A 25,518-nucleotide genomic window follows, 5' to 3' on the forward strand; every position below is an offset into this window, starting at 1 on the left:
CAGTTTTTTCCCGGTCTTCCGGGCCTTTTGGTGTTCCTGAGCTCACCACTGTGTTCTTTCTTTTTAAGAATGTACCAAATAGTTGATTTGGCCACACCTAATTGTTTTGCTATCTCTGATGGGTTTGTTTGGATTATTCAGCCTAATGATGGCTTGCTTCACTGGCAGTGACAGCTCTTTGGACTTCATATTGAGGGTTAACAGTAACAGATTCCAAATGCAAATGCCACACTTGAAATCAACTCTAGACCTTTTATCTGCTTACTTGTAAATTAACTAATGAGTGAATAACACACACCTGACAATGGAACAGCTGAGCAGCCAATTGTCCAACTACTTTTAGTCCCTTTAATGTACCTCCCTGTAAGGCGGTACCACATATAATACATGGTGCAATTCCTACACCGTTCACCTGATTTGGATGTAAATACCCTCAAATTAAAGCTGAACATCTGAACTTTCAGCTCATATTCATTATTTAATTTCAACTCCAATATGCTGTGGTAGACAGCTAAAATAATAATAACTTGGTCAATGTCCAAATATTTATGGACCTGATTAGGGTTGCAAAGGGTTGGAAACTTTGCGGTAAGTTTCTGGAAATTTTCCATGGGAAGTTAAGCCCTTGACTTTGAGGAATTTTGCTTAAATTCATGTAAAAAGTTAGTCATTTTTTGCTATCATGTGGGTTTTAGGTTGCTTGAGACTGCTAACTGAGGAGTGTTAATTCACCTGTTTCCATACATGTTTCATTTTAAGAAATTTCTTTTACAAAGGAGTTGTTTAATCTAACTGCTTAACTATTTATCTGTACATGGAATTTATTTGGGGTTTTTCTACTAATTTTTTTCTAATCTTTACAGGAAAATGCCACAGGCACTATCTGATGTGTGGAGACATTTCACTGCAGCTAATGTAGAAGGAAAAGCTGTGTACATTTGCAAATACTGTGCCAAATCATATGTGAAGAATGCAACAAAGATGCAGAATCATCCGGCAAAGTGCATAAAGTTCCCTCAGCGCTCACAACAAGCAACCTCTAACAAAAGTCCCTCTACTTCAATTCGAGGTGAAAATGATTTACAACAGCTCATGGTCCTCCTGGAATCAGAAGTTTTCTTTACTCAATGGAGGAACGTAGTCAGAGAAATTCTGATGAATGTCTTGCTCAAGCTGTGTATGCAACTGGTTCACCTCTGATGCTCACAGGCAATGTGTATTGGAAGAGATTTTCTGAATGTTCTTTGCCCAGCATACACCCCTCCAACCAGACAGGCTTTATCTACTCGTTTGCTGGATGCAGAGTTCAACAGAGTTCAAGTGAAGGTCAAGAAAATCATAGAGAAAGCAGACTGTATTGCAATCATCTCTGATGGGTGGTCGAATGTTCGTGGGCCAGGAATAGTTAACTACATCATCTCCACCCCTCAACCAGTATTCTATAAGAGCACAGACACAAGAGACAACAGACACACCGGTCTCTACATTGCAGATGAGCTGAAGGCAGTCATCAATGACCTTGGACAGAAGGTATTTGCACTTGTGACAGACATTGCTGCGAACATGAAGGCTGCTTGGTCTACAGTGGAGGAGTCCTACCCTCACAACACACCCGTTTGCTGTGCTGCCCATGCATTGAATCTGCTCCTCAAGGACATCATTGCACTGAAAACAATGGATACACTACAAGAGGGCCAAGGAAATGTTTAGGTATGTGAAGGGTCATCAAGTTATAGCAGCAATCTACCTCACAAAGCAAAGTGAGAAGAATAAGAGCACCACATTGAAGCTGCCCAGCAACACCTGTTGGAGTGGTGTTGTCATCATGTTTGACAGTCTCCTAGAGGGAAAGAGTCTCTCCAAGAAATGGCCATATCACAGTCTGCCGATATGGACAGCCCCATCAAGAGGATCCTCCTGGATGATGTATTTTGGGAGAGAGTGGTAAGCAGCCTGAAACTCCTGAAACCTATAGCAGTAGCCATTGCATGGATTGAGGGAGACAATGCCATCCTGTCTGATTTTCAGACTCTGCTTGCAGATGTAAGAGAAGAAACCCGTACTGCCCTGCCCACTTCACTGTTGCTCCAAGCAGAGGAAACTGCAGTTCTGAAATACATCACAAAGCGTGAAGACTTCTGCCTGAAGCCCATACACGCCACAGCGTACATGTTGGACCCAAAGTATGCTGGCAAGAGCATTCTGTCTGGTGAAGTGCATCAACAAGGCCTATGGTGTCATCACTACCGTGTTTCGCACCTTGGCCTGGATGAGGGCAAGGTTCTTGGCAGTCTGGCGAAGTACATTTCCAAGCAAGGGCTTTGGGATGGAGATGCAATATGACAGTTGTGCCAACATATCTCATCAGCCACCTGGTGGAATGGACTTGGATCTGAGACTCTTTCCCCTGTTGCCTCCATCATCCTCCAAATCCCACCAACATCTGCCGCTTCAGAGCACAACTGGTCATTGTTTGGGAACACACACACCAAAGCACGCAACAGGCTGACCGATACAAGGGTTTAAATATTGGTGGCCTTCCGGGCAAATTTGAGGCTTCTTGAGCCTGACAACCAGCCATCCTCAACAAGGTTGGAAAGTGACAGTGAAGATGAGGCCTCAATCTAATGTTCAAGAGGTGGACATTTAGGAGGTCCAGGGAGAAGACATGGAAGCCTGAGAGGAAGACAACCAAAGCTTTAGTTTCTAGACTATCATTTTACAGATGTATGTCGAAAACTTTTTTGGGAGATGCGATGGATCATTGGGGATCATTAAATATTATCTTTTTTTTTGTTCAGTGAAATCATTCCATGTGAAGAGTCAACTCATTTAATTAAAGTTCAATTCGTAACTAAATTGTTTAAAAATATATATATTGGAAGGATTTAATAATTTGCAATTATGTCTACTTATGAAAAAGTTAAAGGTTAATGTTTATTTTTCCATATGATATGGTAAATATATCCAATGCAAAAAACATCTTCATTTAAATGGTAATAATATTAATTTGCATATATTTCCGTTAATTCCCATATGTCACCGTTAATTCCCATATATTCCCGTTAATTCCCACAGAAAGTTTCCACCTCTGAATATTCCCTATAATGTGTAACCCTAGACCTGACTGTATATAGCATTTTGGAATGAAACTCTTCCAAAGATGACTATGGATGGAATCAACTCAACTGCCATAGTGATAGGCAATTAGGCAGTGTTTATTATACCTGTGGATGCATATACCTGTGAGTGGGGTCTAGCTAGTAATATTAGGTTTCTACAGTCGTAAAAAACATTCTCTGATCCCCGCACATTGACTCGGTACCGGTACAACCCCGAATATAGCCTCGTTACTGTTATTTTATTTTTGGTATTTAATTATTTGTTTATTTCTTTTCAACTTTTTTTTATTTCTTAACACTTATTTTTCTTAACTGCATTGTTGGTTAAGGGCTTGTAAGTAAGAATTTCACAGTAAGGTCTACACCTGTTTTGTTCGGTGCATGTGACAAATACAATTTGATTTGATTTGACCTTGTATAATACCGCACCGCGGGTTTAATAGAATCAAGCCTGTTTTTTTCCCCTCCGCAGGAGTACACCATCGACATATTTTTTGCCCAGACGTGGTATGACCGGAGGTTGAAGTTCAACAGTACCATGAAGGTCTTGCGTCTCAACAGCAACATGGTGGGCAAGATCTGGATCCCCGACACCTTCTTCCGCAACTCTAAGAAGGCCGACGCCCACTGGATCACGACACCCAATCGTATGCTCCGGATCTGGAACGACGGACGGATACTCTACACACTGCGGTGAGATGTTGTCCAATGAAGAAGCACCACTGGTAGACACTGACACAATTGAGGAAACAGAAGGTTTCCAGTTGACTGTATTTGACAGGCGGTAGTTGATTGAGCTTGACTGATTGCGCTTCAGACCACATTAATCATCCTAATTTGGTGCCTCTGGTTAAGAAAGAAGAGTAGCTTCAGCCTGGCTAGCTAGCTAACTCTCCCTCACACTGTCTAATGAGAAGATGAACTTTGGTGGACGGGACTCCTCAACCCAGCAGTGATTGATGTTCTCCCGGAATGCAACCACAGTTCATTAATTAATTAGGGAACTCCAACCTCACCAATGACTAATTTATAATTAAAAAAAATGTTTTATTTTTTTTATTTAACCTTTATTTAACTAGGCAAGTCAGTTAAGAACAAATTCTTATTTACAATGATGGCCTAGGAACAGTGGGTTAACTGCCTTGTTCAGGGGCAGAACGACAGATTTTTACCTTGTCAGCTCATGGATTCAATCTAGCAACCTTTCGGTTCCTGACCCAACGCTCCAAGTCCACTGACCAATAGAAATCAGACAGGATACGTTATATGCTTTGTTGACAACCCCGACCAGCACAGCAGATGCAAACTGTGTTTTTCTGTTTGTAGGTTGACTATTGATGCCGAGTGCCAGCTTAAACTGAACAACTTCCCAATGGATGAGCACTCCTGTCCGCTGGAGTTTTCCAGCTGTAAGTCTTGCCATGTGCTCTCTACTACCCCACCATCACTCTCACTCTTGTCTCTCTCGCTCACACATTCTCTCTCTCTCTCCATGGCCTCCACATGCTTACTTCCAACAACAGTGGCAGCCAAGAACAAGCACTATACCATGAAGACATCAGCACAGTGCACAACATGCTGCTGTGTTTTTAGAGCTTTTCTATTGTGAAAGAGGGAAAACGTAGAGAAAGCAGTAAGAGGGGAGAAGCAGTACAATGAAAGAGGGAGTATAACATTCACTTCCAAACCTACAGTAACCAGACAGGGTTGGTGAGAGAGACCAGTACAGTTACCAGACAGGGTTGGTGAGAGAGACCAGTACAGTAACCAGACAGGGTTGGTGAGAGAGACCAGTACAGTAACCAGACAGGGTTGGTGAGAGAGACCAGTACAGTAACCAGACAGGGTTGGTGAGAGAGACCAGTACAGTTACCAGACAGGGTTGGTGAGAGAGACCAGTACAGTTACCAGACAGGGTTGGTGAGAGAGACCAGTACAGTTACCAGACAGGGTTGGTGAGAGAGACCAGTACAGTTACCAGACAGGGTTGGTGAGAGAGACCAGTACAGTAACCAGACAGGGTTGGTGAGAGAGACCAGTACAGTTACCAGACAGGGTTGGTGAGAGAGACCAGTACAGTTACCAGACAGGGTTGGTGAGAGAGACCAGTACAGTAACCACACAGGGTTGGTGAGAGAGACCAGTACAGTAACCAGACAGGGTTGGTGAGAGAGACCAGTACAGTAACCAGACAGGGTTGGTGAGAGAGACCAGTACAGTAACCAGACAGGGTTGGTGAGAGAGACCAGTACAGTTACCAGACAGGGTTGGTGAGAGAGACCAGTACAGTAACCAGACAGACAGGGTCTGTTACAGGATATCTGTGGCAGGATATCTGTTACAGGATATCTGTTACAGGATATGTGGCAGGATATCTGTTGCAGGATATCTGTTACAGGATATGTGGCAGGATATCTGTTGCAGGATATCTGTTGCAGGATATCTGTGGCAGGATATATGTGTCAGGATATCTGTTGCAGGATATCTGTTACAGGATATATGTGGCAGGATATCTGTTGCAGGATATCTGTTACAGGATATGTGGCAGGATATCTGTTACAGGATATGTGGCAGGATATCTGTTACAGGATATGTGGCAGGATATCTGTTGCAGGATATCTGTTGCAGGATATCTGTTGCAGGATATCTGTGGCAGGATATATGTGTCAGGATATCTGTTGCAGGATATCTGTTACAGGATATATGTGGCAGGATATCTGTTGCAGGATATCTGTTACAGGATATGTGGCAGGATATCTGTTACAGGATATGTGGCAGGATATCTGTTACAGGATATCTGTTGCAGGATATCTGTGGCAGGATATATGTGGCAGGATATCTGTTGCAGGATATCTGTTACAGGATATGTGACAGGATATATGTTACAGGATATGTTACAGGATATGTTGCAGGATATGTTGCAGGATATCTGTTGCAGGATATCTGTTACAGGATATCTGTTGCAGGATATCTGTGGGCTATTCAACTAAGAAGCCCATTACAGCTTGCACTTGGGAAAGCTAATGTGCATTAAACCACCCCATTTAGTGTGATGTAGGCCTGTACATGGTAGTGTTCTTCTCTGCACAAAAATCAACAGAGACTTGACTGAAGGTCAGTCGTTATCAGACTTTATTAGTGTCCAGTCACTATTTAGGATTGCTCCTTACAATGTTCCTGAATATTGGTTATGTCCACATTAAAGTCACCCTAAACCTAATTACCATTGGAGTGGATCAGATGTACGTAGCGCTACACATCACCTGTTTAACACCTTTTAATATTTGATGGATTCAGTCATAGACCACCACAGGTAGTCATTTCCCGAGCCAACTGTCTCTCCACCCTCCCTCCGTGCAGATGGCTACCCCAGAGAGGAGATAGTGTACAAGTGGAAGAGGAGCTCCGTGGAGGTGGGAGACATCCGCTCCTGGAGGCTCTACCAGTTCTCCTTCGTTGGCCTGAGGAATACCAGCGAGATCGTCAGGACTGTGTCAGGTAAGTTTTTCTTTTTCTTTCTCTCTCTTTTTCTCTGTTTCTCTGTCTTTGTCTCTCTATCTCTGAGCTTCCCTATTCTGAATGTGGTTTACTCAAGGAGGCCCCTCCCCCTTTTCCATAACCCCCCTTCTGCTTTCTGGCACTTGCACACACCCTGGTGAATTAAAAGACTATGTGCCTAATACATAACAGAGGAAAACATGTGCATTATGCATGCACACATTTTTGGTTGGTTTCCAAAGCAGGAAATGAATTTGTCTCCTGAGGAAAATGGCTCTGCAGTGGAGCTAGTACCAGAGGCTGTTCGGAGTTGAATGTTTATAATGTGTGGTGGTGTGTCAGGAGCCTTGTATGGAAATGCATGAATTTGTTGGGAAGTCACTGTGATATTCTCTGGCCTACAGCCTGACAGGGAGCTTTATCTTTGGACTGCACACAATATAAGATCATTAACACATCTGGGTTTGCAAGGGAAGTGGCTGAAGTCTCCTCTAGGGGAAAATAATGTCTGTAAAACTAAAGGCCAACCTATAAATCACAGTGTTTAATCAGTCAAGAAGATATACTGCCATTTAAGCAGTTATTTCCCCTAACTGGCAGTTACAGAAGAAGTGCTAACCAGAGGAAACATTATCAGTTCCCATTGTCATAAATGTGGCAAGGGTCTTTTTGGCTTCTGGAGGGAGAGCGTGCAAATTAAGAAAGATCTTAAAAAGATACTACATTTATTTAGGTTATTCGCTTAAATGGATATTGATCGCACAGAATGGATCTTTGTTGGCTACATTCCATCAGTTTAAGACAATCCCCCTGGCCTAAAGAAACAGAAATGATTCTATCAGATATGCTTTAGTAGAGCAATTATATTGTGAAGGCGATGTTGTTGTCCTGAAAGAAACATAATGTACTATGCATCTATTATTACAAATCCTTTTGATCATTGCTTTGATGACTAGGTATGATGGCTAGGTTACAGGTGGCAGACATGATGGTTACAGATAGCATTACAGGCATGATGGTTACAGATAGCATTACAGGTATGATGGTTACAGATAGCATTACAGGTATGATGGCTAGGTTACAGGTGGCAGACATGATGGTTGCAGATAGCATTACACGTATGATGGCTAGGTTACAGGTGGCAGACATGATGGTTACAGATAGCATTACACGTATGATGGCTAGGTTACAGGTGGCAGACATGATGGTTACAGATAGCATTACAGGTATGATGGCTAGGTTACAGGTGGCAGACATGATGGTTACAGATAGCATTACACGTATGATGGCTAGGTTACAGGTGGCAGACATGATGGTTACAGATAGCATTACACGTATGATGGCTAGGTTACAGGTGGCAGACATGATGGTTACAGATAGCATTACAGGTATGATGGCTAGGTTACAGGTGGCAGACATGATGGTTACAGATAGCATTACAGGTATGATGGCTAGGTTACAGGTGGCAGACATGATGGTTACAGATAGCATTACACGTATGATGGCTAGGTTACAGGTGGCAGACATGATGGTTACAGATAGTATTACACGTATGGTGGCTAGGTTACAGGTGGCAGACATGATGGTTACAGATAGCATTACACGTATGATGGCTAGGTTACAGGTGGCAGACATGATGGTTACAGATAGCATTACACGTATGATGGCTAGGTTACAGGTGGCAGACATGATGGTTACAGATAGCATTACACGTATGATGGCTAGGTTACAGGTGGCAGACATGATGGTTACAGATAGCATTACAGCTATGATGGCTAGGTTACAGGTGGCAGACATGATGGTTACAGATAGCATTACAGGTATGATGGCTAGGTTACAGGTGGCAGACATGATGGTTACAGATAGCATTACATGTATGATGGCTAGGTTACAGGTGGCAGACATGATGGTTACAGATAGCATTACAGGTATGATGGCTAGGTTACAGGTGGCAGACATGATGGTTACAGATAGCATTACAGGCATGATGGTTCCAGATAGCATTACAGGTATGATGGCTAGGTTACAGATGCAAGGCATGATGGTTACAGATAGCATTACAAGTATGATGGCTAGGTTACAGATGACAGACATGATGGTTACAGATAGCATTACACGTATGATGGCTAGGTTACAGATGGCAGGCATGATGGTTACAGATAGCATTACAGGTATGATGGCTAGGTTACAGATGGCAGGCATGACGGTTACAGATAGCATTACAGGTATGATGGCTAGGTTACAGATGGCATGCATGATGGTTACAGATAGCATTACAGGTATGATGGCTAGGTTACAGATGGTAGGCATGATGGTTACGGATAGCATTACACGTATGATGGCTATGTTACAGATGGCAGACATGATGGTTACAGATAGCATTACACGAATGATGGCTAGGTTACAGATGGCAGGCATGATGGTTCCAGATAGCATTACAGGTATGATGGCTAGGTTACAGATGCAAGGCATGATGGTTACAGATAGCATTACAGGTATGATGGCTAGGTTACAGATGGCAGACATGATGGTTACAGATAGCATTACAGGTATGATGGCTAGGATTACATATGGCATGCATGATGGTTACAGATAGCATTACAGGTATGATGGCTAGGTTACAGATGGTAGGCATGATGGTTACGGATAGCATTACACGTATGATGGCTATGTTACAGATGGCAGACATGATGGTTACAGATAGCATTACACGTATGATGGCTAGGTTACAGATGGCAGGCATGATGGTTACAGATAGCATTACAGGTATGATGGCTAGGTTACAGATGGCATGCATGATGGTTACAGATAGCATTACAGGTATGATGGCTAGGTTACAGATGGTAGGCATGATGGTTACAGATAGCATTACACGTATGATGGCTATGTTACAGATGGCAGACATGATGGTTACAGATAGTATTACACATATGATGGCTAGGTTACAGATGGCAGACATGATGGTTACAGATAGCATTACACGTATGATGGCTAGGTTACAGATGGCAGACATGATGGTTACAGATAGCATTACATGTATGATGGCTAGGTTACAGATGGCAGGCATGATGGTTACAGATAGCATTACAGGTATGATGGCTAGGTTACAGATGGCAGGCATGATGGTTACAGATAGCATTACATGTATGATGGCTAAGTTACAGATGGTTACAGATAGCATTACATGTATGATGGCTAGGTTACAGATGGTAGGCATGATGGTTACAGATAGCATTACAGGTATGATGGCTAGGTTACAGATGGCAGACATGACGCTTACAGATAGCATTACACATATGATGGCTAGGTTACAGATGGCAGGCATGATGGTTACAGATAGCATTATACGTATGATGGCTAGGTTACAGATGGCAGACATGATGGTTACAGATAGCATTACACGTATGATGGCTAGGTTACAGATGGTAGGCATGATGGTTACATATAGCATTACACGTATGATGGCTAGGTTACAGATGGCAGGCATGATGGTTACAGATAGCATGACACGTATGATGGCTAGGTTACAGATGGTAGACATGATGGTTACAGATAGCATTACAGGTATGATGGTTAGGTTACAGATGGCAGACATGATGGTTACAGATAGCATTACAGGTATGTTGGCTAGGTTACAAATGGCAGACGTGATGGTTACAGATAGTATTACACATATGATGGCTAGGTTACAGATGGCAGACATGATGGTAACAGATAGCATTACACGTATGATGGCTAGGTTACAAATGGCAGACGTGATGGTTACAGATAGCATATTCTTTAAAAAACTCCATGTAATGATCTGAACTAGTAATGTGGAAGATGTACATACATTCTCGGATGACAACATAACCAATTCCTTTCAGCATATAGCCCTTACCAAGGGGTTATGTTTGAGTTACTATTTTAAGTAGTCTATTTATCATGTAAATTATTGCAATTGTAGATAGTGAAATGTAAGCTGACCTGTTGAAAATGTAAAGCTGTGTATGGAGAAGATAAACTGAATGGAGCCACACAATCTGTGTCTTTCTGAACTGATGAAACCTGGCACACTTCATCTTCATAGCTATTTCATCAAACTTGAACTTCTCCTCCTGGAACCCAATCAGAGACAGAATGAAATGGTCTGTTTATTTTAGGAGGCAGTTTACAAAGCAGCACTCTATCTGTCTGCCGTGAGCGGCTGCTCCGACAGCTGTTGTCTTTCATAGTCACACAGTAGCTTCTGATCCCAGGGATAACACCAGCTCTGAAGTCAGTCAGTGAAACAGGGAAGATACAACACAAGGTCTTGGAATAACACTCACTGTGTATACAACTGAGAAGGAATTACATTGATTGGAGATAGTAGACTACAGTTAGATTCCTTTAACTTGCAATAGATGCAGGACTAAATCACGTTCTTTCTGTTCTTTTTACTCAAAGGTTAGATAAACAAACAGCTGTTCTGTTACATGACAAGGGAAAGTGGAGCCGCTATTGTAATGGTGCAGTCCATTGTGGGGCTTGCCTCGGTTTAAGATTCTGAAACACACCATCTGGTGAAAATGTATTCCGAGGGGGCGGAGGAGGGATCATGCCATTGCCCTCTGTATTTTAACTACCGTTTCATCCGTGCTGATATGGAAAATGTTGACTACTTGCCCTCAGAGCACATAGCTTGAGTTATATTTCAAGTTTGGCCAAAAGCACAAAAAGAGAGAATTAAAGACAACACCACCTGCTGCTCCGCTGTGGTTGTTTGCCTTATAAGGAGGCTGTGTCTGCTTTGATTTGGTGTTCCTCCTCTGGCAACGTCAACGAGCTTAGTCCTTCATTGTGTCGCACCACATCAATACCCCTCAAGGGCCACAAGTCTACCTGCTGAGCCCTATGTCCTCCTCAGTGTCCTGATCCAGCTCCCTGCTGCTGCCCGCTGCTGCTGACAAACCAAGATACTAGCTTAAACCAAGATACTACCTTCTCAGTTTCTTAAGGGCAAGCAGTCTGAGAGTGAGAAACACATCAGAGAGGTGGGTGTGAGAGAGTGAGGACATGAGTGAGAACATGAGGGAGGGAGAAGGAGAGTGGGAGAGAGAGACAGAGAGAGAGAGAGAGACGGATACTAAGACGGCGAAAGCAAATTACTTGAGGGTGTTGTGGATATTCTACACAGGGACACTCAAAGTCAATCTTAAATTAATAATAGTTTATTATCAGTTAACTGGGGAGGTTCTAACATACTTGATACGCCATAGTGAACGTCTGTCAGGAGTTCTCTCGGGGGCAGTCCCGTTAGTTCCCTTATAGACTGGTTATAGACACTTTTACCAGGCACAAGCAGGGACCAAGGATTGTTTATGACGCCAAAGACTTTTTCTTCACAAAGTAACATTTCCTTCACACGGGTCTGATAGTTAGTTGTGAGTCGGACTATGTTTTTTATTCCATGTGATTTGTTCCCGCCAAACACAGACCTTAGTTTGTGGGCATTTGAGTTAATCATCAGCATTATTGCAAAAGACCTCCCCACATTCATTAGTTTCCTTCTGAGCGCATGAACAGAATAAATGAATTATAAAAGCATTGTTTAAACAGAGCACGGTTTAGGGCTATCGTCTCAAGCGTAAAAAGAGTCAATTGCATTCTCCATGTTTCATTCTCCATGTTTCATTTTCCACATTTCCACTCTCTCTTTAAGATGAGTCATACATTGATTTTAAGCAGAGTAACTGATGGTTAATTTTTTATTTATTTGTGTTTTGTTGTGTTTTTGGGGCGAGTGCTATTCTTAGAAGGACCTTCTAGCTGCTGTGGCGTGCAGCTCTCTTGTCTGTGTGATTTAGCTGCAGTGGAGAAAGCCTCGGATACATCAGCGGCCTCCCCACAGATGAGCCATTGACAGGGGAAGTCTGGAGGCATTGTGGATGACAGGAAGTGGCCGGGGTGAGGGACTAGCACAGCACTCAGGACACGCGCCACCAGCCCACCATCCTCACTCAGCGGTGTGTCATTGTGCTCTCTGTAGCCCTTCAGTCCTGCACACGGGGGCCAGCAAAGAAACAAAGAAAACCAACCACAGCTTCTCCGAGGTGACTCGTCCTAGGGGTACAGTAGTGACATTACACTGAGCACTGACCAATTTTTCTCCAGCAAATTCCCTTTTATATGGTCTACATTCATTCAACTCTAATGAATGGGGGGTCTTATAGCGGTGTATTATGGGGTTTATTTTCTTAATCTCAGAATTCTTGGATGTTTTTTTGTTGTTATATTATTGCTGGACATCCTCTATACAAGCTCCTAATAGATGGATGGACGGAAGGCTTTGGTTCCATCAGCGTGCGTTAGTTGTACTGTACTCTAATACCAACACAGGATATTTTCTGAGGCAATCCACTTAGGTTGAAGAGACAAACACTGTGGCAATGTAGTGACTGTGTGGTGAGAGGTTTGGGAATCATCCCAGGGACACCTTGGTGGCAAAGTAGTGACTGTGTGGCGGGAGGTTTGGGAATCATCCCAGGGACACCTTGGTGGCAAAGTAGTGACTGTGTGGCGGGAGGTTTGGGAATCATCCCAGGGACACATTGGTGGCAAAGTAGTGACTGTGTGGTGAGAGGTTTGGGAATCATCCCAGGGACATCTTGGTGGCAAAGTAGTGACTGTGTGGCGGGAGGTTTGGGAATCATCCCAGGGGCACCTTGGTGGCAAAGTAGTGACTGTGTGGTGAGAGGTTTGGGAATCATCCCAGGGACACCTTGGTGGCAAAGTAGTGACTGTGTGGCGGGAGGTTTGGGAATCATCCCAGGGACACCTTGGTGGCAAAGTAGTGACTGTGTGGCGGGAGGTTTGGGAATCATCCCAGGGACACATTGGTGGCAAAGTAGTGACTGTGTGGCGGGAGGTTTGGGAATCATCCCAGGGACATCTTGGTGGCAAAGTAGTGACTGTGTGGCGGGAGGTTTGGGAATCATCCCAGGGGCACCTTGGTGGCAAAGTAGTGACTGTGTGGCGGGAGGTTTGGGAATCATCCCAGGGGCACCTTGGTGGCAAAGTAGTGACTGTGTGGTGGGAGGTTTGGGAATCATCCCAGGGGCACCTTGGTGGCAAAGTAGTGGCTGTGTGGCGGGAGGTTTGGGAATCATCCCAGGGGCACCTTGGTGGCAAAGTAGTGACTATGTGGTGGGAGGTTTGGGAATCATCCCAGGGGCACTTTGGTGGCAAAGTAGTGACTGTGTGGTGGGAGGTTTGGGAATCATCCCAGGGGCACTTTGGTGGCAAAGTAGTGACTGTGTGGCAGGAGGTTTGGGAATCATCCCAGGGACACCTTGGTGGCAAAGTAGTGACTGTGTGGCGGGAGGTCTGGGAATCATCCCAGGGACACCTTGGTGGCTAAGTAGTGACTGTATGGCGGGAGGTTTGGGAATCATCCCAGGGACACCTTGGTGGCAAAGTAGTGACTGTGTGGCGGGAGGTTTGGGAATCATCCCAGGGACACCTTGGTGGCAAAGTAGTGACTGTGTGGTGGGAGATTTGGGAATCATCCCAGGGACACCTTGGTGGCAAAGTAGTGACTGTATGGCGGGAGGTTTGGGAATCATCCCAGGGGCACCTTGGTGGCAAAGTAGTGACTGTGTGGCGGGAGGTTTGGGAATCATCCCAGGGACACCTTGGTGGCAAAGTAGTGACTGTATGGCGGGAGGTTTGGGAATCGTCCCAGGGGCACCTTGGTGGCAAAGTAGTGACTGTGTGGCGGGAGGTTTGGGAATCATCCCAGGGAGACCTTGGTGGCAAAATAGTGGCTGTGTGGCGGGAGGTTTGGGAATCATCCCAGGGACACCTTGGTGGCAAAGTAGTGACTGTGTGGCGGGAGGTCTGGGAATCATCCCAGGGACACCTTGGTGGCTAAGTAGTGACTGTATGGCGGGAGGTTTGGGAATCATCCCAGGGACACCTTGGTGGCAAAGTCGTGACTGTGTGGCGGGAGGTCTGGGAATCATCCCAGGGACACCTTGGTGGCTAAGTAGTGACTGTATGGCGGGAGGTTTGGGAATCATCCCAGGGACACCTTGGTGGCAAAGTCGTGACTGTGTGGCGGGAGGTTTGGGAATCATCCCAGGGACACCTTGGTGCTAAAGTAGTGACTGTGTGGTGGGAGGTTTGGGAATCGTCCCAGGGACACCTTGGTGGCAAAGTAGTGACTGTATGGCGGGAGGTTTGGGAATCATCCCAGGGGCACCTTGGTGGCAAAGTAGTGACTGTGTGGCGGGAGGTTTGGGAATCATCCCAGGGACACCTTGGTGGCAAAGTAGTGACTGTGTGGCGGGAGGTTTGGGAATCATCCCAGGGACACCTTGGTGGCAAAGTAGTGGCTGTACGGCGGGAGGTTTGGGAATCATCCCAGGGGCACCTTGGTGGCAAAGTAGTGACTGTGTGGCGGGAGGTTTGGGAATCATCCCAGGGAGACCTTGGTGGCAAAATAGTGGCTGTGTGGCGGGAGGTTTGGGAATCATCCCAGGGACACCTTGGTGGCAGAGTAGTGGCTGTGTGGCGGGAGGTTTGGGAATCATCCCAGGGACACCTTGGTGGCAAAGTAGTGACTGTGTGGTGGGAGGTTTGGGAATCATCCCAGGGGCACCTTGGTGGCAAAGTAGTGGCTGTGTGGCGGGAGGTTTGGGAATCATCCCAGGGACACCTTGGTGGCAAACTAGTGACTGTGTGGCAGGAGGTTTGGGAATCATCCCAGGGACACCTTGGTGACAAAGTAGTGACTGTGTGGCGGGAGGTTTGGGAATCATCCCAGGGACACCTTGGTGGCTAAGTAGTGACTGTATGGCGGGAGGTTTGGGAATCATCCCAGGGACACCTTGGTGGCAAAGTCGTGACTGTGTGGCGGGAGGTCTGGGAATCATCCCAGGGACACCTTGGTGGCTAAGTAGTGACTGTATGGCGGGAGGTTTGGGAATCATCCCAGGGACACCTTGGTGGCAACGTCGTGACTGTGTGGCGGGAGGTTTGGGAATCATCCCAGGGACACCTTGGTGCTAAAGTAGTGACTGTGTGGTGGGAGGTTTGGGAATCGTCCCAGGGACACCTTGGTGGCAAAGTAGTGACTGTATGGCGGGAGGTTTGGGAATCATCCCAGGGGCACCTTGGTGTCAAAGTAGTGACTGTGTGGCGGGAGGTTTGGGAATCATCCCAGGGACACCTTGGTGGCAAAGTAGTGACTGTGTGGCGGGAGGTTTGGGAATCATCCCAGGGACACCTTGGTGGCAAAGTAGTGACTGTACGGCGGGAGGTTTGGGAATCATCCCAGGGGCACCTTGGTGGCAAAGTAGTGACTGTGTGGCGGGAGGTTTGGGAATCATCCCAGGGAGACCTTGGTGGCAAAATAGTGGCTGTGTGGCGGGAGGTTTGGGAATCATCCCAGGGACACCTTGGTGGCAAAGTAGTGGCTGTGTGGCGGGAGGTTTGGGAATCATCCCAGGGACACCTTGGTGGCAAAGTAGTGACTGTGTGGTGGGAGGTTTGGGAATCATCCCAGGGGCACCTTGGTGGCAAAGTAGTGGCTGTGTGGCGGGAGGTTTGGGAATCATCCCAGGGACACCTTGGTGGCAAACTAGTGACTGTGTGGCAGGAGGTTTGGGAATCATCCCAGGGACACCTTGGTGACAAAGTAGTGACTGTGTGGCGGGAGGTTTGGGAATCATCCCAGGGACATCTTGGTGGCAAAGTAGTGACTGTGTGGCGGGAGGTTTGGGAATCACCCCAGGGGCACCTTGGTGGCAAAGTAGTGACTGTGTGGCGGGAGGTTTGGGAATCATCCCAGGGGCACCTTGGTGGCAAAGTAGTGACTGTGTGGCAGGAGGTTTGAGAATCATCCCAGGGACACCTTGGTGGCAAAGTAGTGGCTGTGTGGTGGGAGGTTTGGGAATCATCCCAGGGGCACCTTGGTGGCAACGTAGTGACTGTGTGGTGGGAGGTTTGGGAATCATCCCAGGGGCACCTTGGTGGCAAAGTAGTGACTGTGTGGTGGGAGGTTTGGGAATCATCCCAGGGGCACCTTGGTGGCAAAGTAGTGACTGTGTGGTGGGAGGTTTGGGAATCATCCCAGGGACACCTTGGTGGCAAAGTAGTGACTGTGTGGCGGGAGGTTTGGGAATCATCCCAGGGGCACCTTGGTGGCAAAGTAGTGACTGTGTGGCAGGAGGTTTGGGAATCATCCCAGGGACACCTTGGTGGCAAAGTAGTGACTGTGTGGCGGGAGGTCTGGGAATCATCCCAGGGACACCTTGGTGGCTAAGTAGTGACTGTATGGCGGGAGGTTTGGGAATCATCCCAGGGACACCTTGGTGGCAAAGTCGTGACTGTGTGACGGGAGGTTTGGGAATCATCCCAGGGACACCTTGGTGGCAAAGTATTGACTGTGTGGCGGGAGGTTTGGGAATCATCCCAGGGACACCTTGGTGGCAAAGTAGTGACTGTGTGGCGGGAGGTCTGGGAATCATCCCAGGGAGACCTTGGTGGCTAAGTAGTGACTGTATGGCGGGAGGTTTGGGAATCATCCCAGGGACACCTTGGTGGCAAAGTCGTGACTGTGTGGCGGGAGGTTTGGGAATCATCCCAGGGACACCTTGGTGGCAAAGTAGTGACTGTGTGGCGGGAGGTTTGGGAATCATCCCAGGGACACCTTGGTGGCAAAGTAGTGACTGTATGGCGGGAGGTTTGGGAATCATCCCAGGGACACCTTGGTGGCAAAGTAGTGACTGTGTGGTGGGAGGTTTGGGAATCATCCCAGGGACACCTTGGTGGCAAAGTAGTGACTGTGTGGCGGGAGGTTTGGGAATCATCCCAGGGACACCTTGGTGGCAAAGTAGTGACTGTACGGCGGGAGGTTTGGGAATCATCCCAGGGGCACCTTGGTGGCAAAGTAGTGACTGTGTGGCGGGAGGTTTGGGAATCATCCCAGGGAGACCTTGGTGGCAAAATAGTGGCTGTGTGGCGGGAGGTTTGGGAATCATCCCAGGGACACCTTGGTGGCAAAGTAGTGGCTGTGTGGCGGGAGGTTTGGGAATCATCCCAAGGACACCTTGGTGGCAAAGTAGTGACTGTGTGGTGGGAGGTTTGGGAATCATCCCAGGGGCACCTTGGTGGCAAAGTAGTGGCTGTGTGGCGGGAGGTTTGGGAATCATCCCAGGGACACCTTGGTGGCAAACTAGTGACTGTGTGGCAGGAGGTTTGGGAATCATCCCAGGGACACCTTGGTGACAAAGTAGTGACTGTGTGGCGGGAGGTTTGGGAATCATCCCAGGGACATCTTGGTGGCAAAGTAGTGACTGTGTGGCGGGAGGTTTGGGAATCACCCCAGGGGCACCTTGGTGGCAAAGTAGTGACTGTGTGGCGGGAGGTTTGGGAATCATCCCAGGGGCACCTTGGTGGCAAAGTAGTGACTGTGTGGCAGGAGGTTTGGGAATCATCCCAGGGACACCTTGGTGGCAAAGTAGTGGCTGTGTGGTGGGAGGTTTGGGAATCATCCCAGGGGCACCTTGGTGGCAAAGTAGTGACTGTGTGGTGGGAGGTTTGGGAATCATCCCAGGGGCACCTTGGTGGCAAAGTAGTGACTGTGTGGTGGGAGGTTTGGGAATCATCCCAGGGGCACCTTGGTGGCAAAGTAGTGACTGTGTGGCGGGAGGTTTGGGAATCATCTCAGGGGCACCTTGGTGGCAAAGTAGTGACTGTGTGGCAGGAGGTTTGGGAATCATCCCAGGGACACCTTGGTGGCAAAGTAGTGACTGTGTGGCGGGAGGTCTGGGAATCATCCCAGGGACACCTTGGTGGCTAAGTAGTGACTGTATGGCGGGAGGTTTGGGAATCATCCCAGGGACACCTTGGTGGCAAAGTCGTGACTGTGTGGCGGGAGGTTTGGGAATCATCCCAGGGACACCTTGGTGGCAAAGTATTGACTGTGTGGCGGGAGGTTTGGGAATCATCCCAGGGACACCTTGGTGGCAAAGTAGTGACTGTGTGGCGGGAGGTCTGGGAATCATCCCAGGGACACCTTGGTGGCTAAGTAGTGACTGTATGGCGGGAGGTTTGGGAATCATCCCAGGGACACCTTGGTGGCAAAGTCGTGACTGTGTGGCGGGAGGTTTGGGAATCATCCCAGGGACACCTTGGTGGCAAAGTAGTGACTGTGTGGCGGGAGGTTTGGGAATCATCCCAGGGACACCTTGGTGGCAAAGTAGTTACTGTATGGCGGGAGGTTTGGGAATCATCCCAGGGACACCTTGGTGGCAAAGTAGTGACTGTGTGGTGGGAGGTTTGGGAATCATCCCAGGGACACCTTGGTGGCAAAGTAGTGACTGTGTGGCGGGAGGTTTGGGAATCATCCCAGGGACACCTGTGTGGCAAAGTAGTGGCTGTGTGGCGGGAGGTTTGGGAATCATCCCAGGGACACCTTGGTGGCAAAGTATTGACTGTGTGGCGGGAGGTTTGGGAATCATCCCAGGGACACCTTGGTGGCAAAGTAGTGACTGTGTGGCGGGAGGTTTGGGAATCATCCCAGGGACATCTTGGTGGCAAAGTAGTGACTGTGTGGCGGGAGGTTTGGGAATCACCCCAGGGGCACCTTGGTGGCAAAGTAGTGACTGTGTGGCGGGAGGTTTGGGAATCATCCCAGGGGCACCTTGGTGGCAAAGTAGTGACTGTGTGGCAGGAGGTTTGGGAATCATCCCAGGGACACCTTGGTGGCAAAGTAGTGGCTGTGTGGTGGGAGGTTTGGGAATCATCCCAGGGGCACCTTGGTGGCAAAGTAGTGACTGTGTGGTGGGAGGTTTGGGAATCATCCCAGGGGCACCTTGGTGGCAAAGTAGTGACTGTGTGGTGGGAGGTTTGGGAATCATCCCAGGGACACCTTGGTGGCAAAGTAGTGACTGTGTGAAATGAGGTTTGGGAATCATCCCAGGGACACCTTGGTGGCAAAGTAGTGACTGTGTGGCGGGAGGTTTGGGAATCATCCCAGGGGCACCTTGGTGGCAAAGTAGTGACTGTGTGGCAGGAGGTTTGGGAATCATCCCAGGGACACCTTGGTGGCAAAGTAGTGACTGTGTGGCGGGAGGTTTGGGAATCATCCCAGGGACACCTTGGTGGCAAAGTATTGACTGTGTGGCGGGAGGTTTGGGAATCATCCCAGGGACACCTTGGTGGCAAAGTAGTGACTGTGTGGCGGGAGGTCTGGGAATCATCCCAGGGACACCTTGGTGGCTAAGTAGTGACTGTATGGCGGGAGGTTTGGGAATCATCCCAGGGACACCTTGGTGGCAAAGTAGTGACTGTGTGGCGGGAGGTTTGGGAATCATCCCAGGGACACCTTGGTGGCAAAGTAGTGACTGTGTGGCGGGAGGTTTGGGAATCATCCCAGGGACACCTTGGTGGCAAAGTAGTGACTGTGTGGCGGGAGGTCTGGGAATCATCCCAGGGACACCTTGGTGGCTAAGTAGTGACTGTATGGCGGGAGGTTTGGGAATCATCCCAGGGACACCTTGGTGGCAAAGTCGTGACTGTGTGGCGGGAGGTTTGGGAATCATCCCAGGGACACCTTGGTGGCAAAGTAGTGACTGTGTGGTGGGAGGTTTGGGAATCATCCCAGGGAGACCTTGGTGGCAAAATAGTGGCTGTGTGGCGGGAGGTTTGGGAATCATCCCAGGGACACCTTGGTGGCAAAGTAGTGACTGTGTGGCGGGAGGTCTGGGAATCATCCCAGGGACACCTTGGTGGCTAAGTAGTGACTGTATGGCGGGAGGTTTGGGAATCATCCCAGGGACACCTTGGTGGCAAAGTCGTGACTGTGTGGCGGGAGGTCTAGGAATCATCCCAGGGACACCTTGGTGGCTAAGTAGTGACTGTATGGCGGGAGGTTTGGGAATCATCCCAGGGACACCTTGGTGGCAAAGTCGTGACTGTGTGGCGGGAGGTTTGGGAATCATCCCAGGGACACCTTGGTGCTAAAGTAGTGACTGTGTGGTGGGAGGTTTGGGAATCGTCCCAGGGACACCTTGGTGGCAAAGTAATGACTGTATGGCGGGAGGTTTGGGAATCATCCCAGGGACACCTTGGTGGCAAAGTAGTGACTGTGTGTTGGGAGGTTTGGGAATCATCCCAGGGACACCTTGGTGGCAAAGTAGTGACTGTGTGGCGGGAGGTTTGGGAATCATCCCAGGGACACCTTGGTGGAAAAGTAGTGACTGTGTGGCGGGAGGTTTGGGAATCATCCCAGGGACACCTTGGTGGCAAAGTATTGACTGTGTGGCGGGAGGTTTGGGAATCATCCCAGGGACACCTTGGTGGCAAAGTAGTGACTGTGTGGCGGGAGGTTTGGGAATCATCCCAGGGACATCTTGGTGGCAAAGTAGTGACTGTGTGGCGGGAGGTTTGGGAATCACTCCAGGGGCACCTTGGTGGCAAAGTAGTGACTGTGTGGCGGGAGGTTTGGGAATCATCCCAGGGGCACCTTGGTGGCAAAGTAGTGACTGTGTGGCGGGAGGTTTGGGAATCATCCCAGGGACACCTTGGTGGCAAAGTAGTGGCTGTGTGGTGGGAGGTTTGGGAATCATCCCAGGGGCACCTTGGTGGCAAAGTAGTGACTGTGTGGTGGGAGGTTTGGGAATCATCCCAGGGGCACCTTGGTGGCAAAGTAGTGACTGTGTGGTGGGAGGTTTGGGAATCATCCCAGGGGCACCTTGGTGGCAAAGTAGTGACTGTGTGGTGGGAGGTTTGGGAATCATCCCAGGGACACCTTGGTGGCAAAGTAGTGACTGTGTGGCTGGAGGTTTGGGAATCATCCCAGGGACACCTTGGTGGCAAAGTAGTGACTCTGTGGCGGGAGGTTTGGGAATCATCCCAGGGGCACCTTGGTGGCAAAGTAGTGACTGTGTGGCAGGAGGTTTGGGAATCATCCCAGGGACACCTTGGTGGCAAAGTAGTGACTGTGTGGCGGGAGGTTTGGGAATCATCCCAGGGACACCTTGGTGGCAAAGTATTGACTGTGTGGCAGTAGGTTTGGGAATCATCCCAGGGACACCTTGGTGGCAAAGTAGTGACTGTGTGGCGGGAGGTCTGGGAATCATCCCAGGGACACCTTGGTGGCTAAGTAGTGACTGTATGGCGGGAGGTTTGGGAATCATCCCAGGGACACCTTGGTGGCAAAGTCGTGACTGTGTGGCGGGAGGTTTGGGAATCATCCCAGGGACACCTTGGTGGCAAAGTATTGACTGTGTGGCGGGAGGTTTGGGAATCATCCCAGGGACACCTTGGTGGCAAAGTAGTGACTGTGTGGCGGGAGGTTTGGGAATCATCCCAGGGACACCTTGGTGGCAAAGTAGTGACTGTGTGGTGGGAGGTTTGGGAATCATCCCAGGGACACCTTGGTGGCAAAGTAGTGACTGTGTGGCGGGAGGTTTGGGAATCATCCCAGGGACACCTTGGTTGCAAAGTAGTGACTGTGTGGCGGGAGGTTTGGGAATCATCCGAGGGACACCTTGGTGGCAAAGTATTGACTGTGTGGCGGGAGGTTTGGGAATCACCCCAGGGGCACCTTGGTGGCAAAGTAGTGACTGTGTGGTGGGAGGTTTGGGAATCATCCCAGGGACACCTTGGTGGCAAAGTAGTGACTGTGTGGCGGGAGGTTTGGGAATCATCCCAGGGACACCTTGGTTGCAAAGTAGTGACTGTGTGGCGGGAGGTTTGGGAATCATCCCAGGGACACCTTGGTGGCAAAGTATTGACTGTGTGGCGGGAGGTTTGGGAATCATCCCAGGGAAACCTTGGTGGCAAAGTAGTGACTGTGTGGCGGGAGGTTTGGGAATCATCCCAGGGACATCTTGGTGGCAAAGTAGTGACTGTGTGGCGGGAGGTTTGGGAATCACCCCAGGGGCACCTTGGTGGCAAAGTAGTGACTGTGTGGCGGGAGGTTTGGGAATCATCCCAGGGGCACCTTGGTGGCAAAGTAGTGACTGTGTGGCAGGAGGTTTGGGAATCATCCCAGGGACACCTTGGTGGCAAAGTAGTGACTGTGTGGCAGGAGGTTTGGGAATCATCCCAGGGGCACCTTGGTGGCAAAGTAGTGACTGTGTGGTGGGAGGTTTGGGAATCATCCCAGGGGCACCTTGGTGGCAAAGTAGTGACTGTGTGGTGGGAGGTTTGGGAATCATCCCAGGGACACCTTGGTGGCAAAGTAGTGACTGTGTGACAGGAGGTTTGGGACTCATCCCAGGGACACCTTGGTGGCAAAGTAGTGACTGTGTGGCGGGAGGTTTGGGAATCATCCCAGGGGCACCTTGGTGGCAAAGTAGTGACTGTGTGGCAGGAGGTTTGGGAATCATCCCAGGGACACCTTGGTGGCAAAGTAGTGACTGTGTGGCGGGAGGTTTGGGAATCATCCCAGGGACACCTTGGTGGCAAAGTAGTGACTGTGTGGCAGGAGGTTTGGGAATCATCCCAGGGACACCTTGGTGGCAAAGTAGTGACTGTGTGGCGGGAGGTTTGGGAATCATCCCAGGGGCACCTTGGTGGCAAAGTAGTGACTGTGTGGCAGGAGGTTTGGGAATCATCCCAGGGACACCTTGGTGGCAAAGTAGTGACTGTGTGGCGGGAGGTTTGGGAATCATCCCAGGGACACCTTGGTGGCAAAGTATTGACTGTGTGGCGGGAGGTTTGGGAATCATCCCAGGGACACCTTGGTGGCAAAGTAGTGACTGTGTGGCGGGAGGTCTGGGAATCATCCCAGGGACACCTTGGTGGCTAAGTAGTGACTGTATGGCGGGAGGTTTGGGAATCATCCCAGGGACACCTTGGTGGCAAAGTAGTGACTGTGTGGCGGGAGGTTTGGGAATCATCCCAGGGACACCTTGGTGGCAAAGTAGTGACTGTGTGGCGGGAGGTTTGGGAATCATCCCAGGGACACCTTGGTGGCAAAGTAGTGACTGTGTGGTGGGAGGTTTGGGAATCATCCCAGGGACACCTTGGTGGCAAAGTAGTGACTGTGTGGCGGGAGGTTTGGGAATCATCCCAGGGGCACCTTGGTGGCAAAGTAGTGACTGTGTGGCGGGAGGTTTGGGAATCATCCCAGGGACACCTTGGTGGCAAAGTAGTGACTGTAAGGCGGGAGGTTTGGGAATCATCCCAGGGGCACCTTGGTGGCAAAGTAGTGACTGTGTGGCGGGAGGTTTGGGAATCATCCCAGGGAGACCTTGGTGGCAAAATAGTGGCTGTGTGGCGGGAGGTTTGGGAATCATCCCAGGGACACCTTGGTGGCAAAGTAGTGACTGTGTGGCTGGAGGTCTGGGAATCATCCCAGGGACACCTTGGTGGCAAAGTCGTGACTGTGTGGCGGGAGGTCTGGGAATCATCCCAGGGACACCTTGGTGGCTAAGTAGTGACTGTATGGCGGGAGGTTTGGGAATCATCCCAGGGACACCTTGGTGGCAAAGTCGTGACTGTGTGGCGGGAGGTTTGGGAATCATCCCAGGGACACCTTGGTGCTAAAGTAGTGACTGTGTGGTGGGAGGTTTGGGAATCGTCCCAGGGACACCTTGGTGGCAAAGTAGTGACTGTATGGCGGGAGGTTTGGGAATCATCCCAGGGACACCTTGGTGGCAAAGTAGTGACTGTGTGTTGGGAGGTTTGGGAATCATCCCAGGGACACCTTGGTGGCAAAGTAGTGACTTTGTGGCGGGAGGTTTGGGAATCATCCCAGGGACACCTTGGTGGCAAACTAGTGACTGTGTGGCGGGAGGTTTGGGAATCATCCCAGGGACACCTTGGTGGCAAAGTATTGACTGTGTGGCGGGAGGTTTGTGAATCATCCCAGGGACACCTTGGTGTCAAAGTAGTGACTGTGTGGCGGGAGGTTTGGGAATCATCCCAGGGACATCTTGGTGGCAAAGTAGTGACTGTGTGGCGGGAGGTTTGGGAATCACCCCAGGGGCACCTTGGTGGCAAAGTAGTGACTGTGTGGCGGGAGGTTTGGGAATCATCCCAGGGGCACCTTGGTGGCAAAGTAGTGACTGTGTGGCAGGAGGTTTGGGAATCATCCCAGGGACACCTTGGTGGCAAAGTAGTGGCTGTGTGGTGGGAGGTTTTGGAATCATCCCAGGGGCACCTTGGTGGCAAAGTAGTGACTGTGTGGTGGGAGGTTTGGGAATCATCCCAGGGGCACCTTGGTGGCAAAGTAGTGACTGTGTGGTGGGAGGTTTGGGAATCATCCCAGGGACACCTTGGTGGCAAAGTAGTGACTGTGTGGCAGGAGGTTTGGGAATCATCCCAGGGACACCTTGGTGGCAAAGTAGTGACTCTGTGGCGGGAGGTTTGGGAATCATCCCAGGGGCACCTTGGTGGCAAAGTAGTGACTGTGTGGCAGGAGGTTTGGGAATCATCCCAGGGACACCTTGGTGGCAAAGTAGTGACTGTGTGGCGGGAGGTTTGGGAATCATCCCAGGGACACCTTGGTGGCAAAGTATTGACTGTGTGGCGGGAGGTTTGGGAATCATCCCAGGGACACCTTGGTGGCAAAGTAGTGACTGTGTGGCGGGAGGTCTAGGAATCATCCCAGGGACACCTTGGTGGCTAAGTAGTGACTGTATGGCGGGAGGTTTGGGAATCATCCCAGGGACACCTTGGTGGCAAAGTCGTGACTGTGTGGCGGGAGGTTTGGGAATCATCCCAGGGACACCTTGGTGGCAAAGTAGTGACTGTGTGGCGGGAGGTCTGGGAATCATCCCAGGGACACCTTGGTGGCTAAGTAGTGACTGTATGGCGGGAGGTTTGGGAATCATCCCAGGGGCACCTTGGTGGCAAAGTAGTGACTGTGTGGCGGGAGGTTTGGGAATCATCCCAGGGACACCTTGGTGGCAAAGTA

General features: G+C 49.2%; 1 protein-coding gene across 4 annotated transcripts in view; it reads left to right on the top strand.

The window, feature by feature from the left end:
* The window catches only part of LOC129868218 (gamma-aminobutyric acid receptor subunit gamma-2), a 78,166-nt gene that overhangs the window by 16,865 nt on the left and 35,783 nt on the right, over window positions 1–25,518 (top strand). For all 4 annotated transcript variants that reach the window (XM_055941998.1, XM_055942000.1, XM_055941999.1 and 1 more), the window contains exons 4-6: window positions 3,595–3,815; window positions 4,449–4,531; window positions 6,483–6,620. In XM_055941998.1, the coding sequence (XP_055797973.1) occupies window positions 3,595–3,815; window positions 4,449–4,531; window positions 6,483–6,620 (442 nt within the window). The remainder of the gene's footprint in view (window positions 1–3,594; window positions 3,816–4,448; window positions 4,532–6,482; window positions 6,621–25,518) is intronic.

The sequence above is a fragment of the Salvelinus fontinalis genome, chromosome 13 (assembly GCF_029448725.1).
Source record: "Salvelinus fontinalis isolate EN_2023a chromosome 13, ASM2944872v1, whole genome shotgun sequence".
Taxonomy (NCBI): Eukaryota; Metazoa; Chordata; class Actinopteri; order Salmoniformes; family Salmonidae; genus Salvelinus; species Salvelinus fontinalis.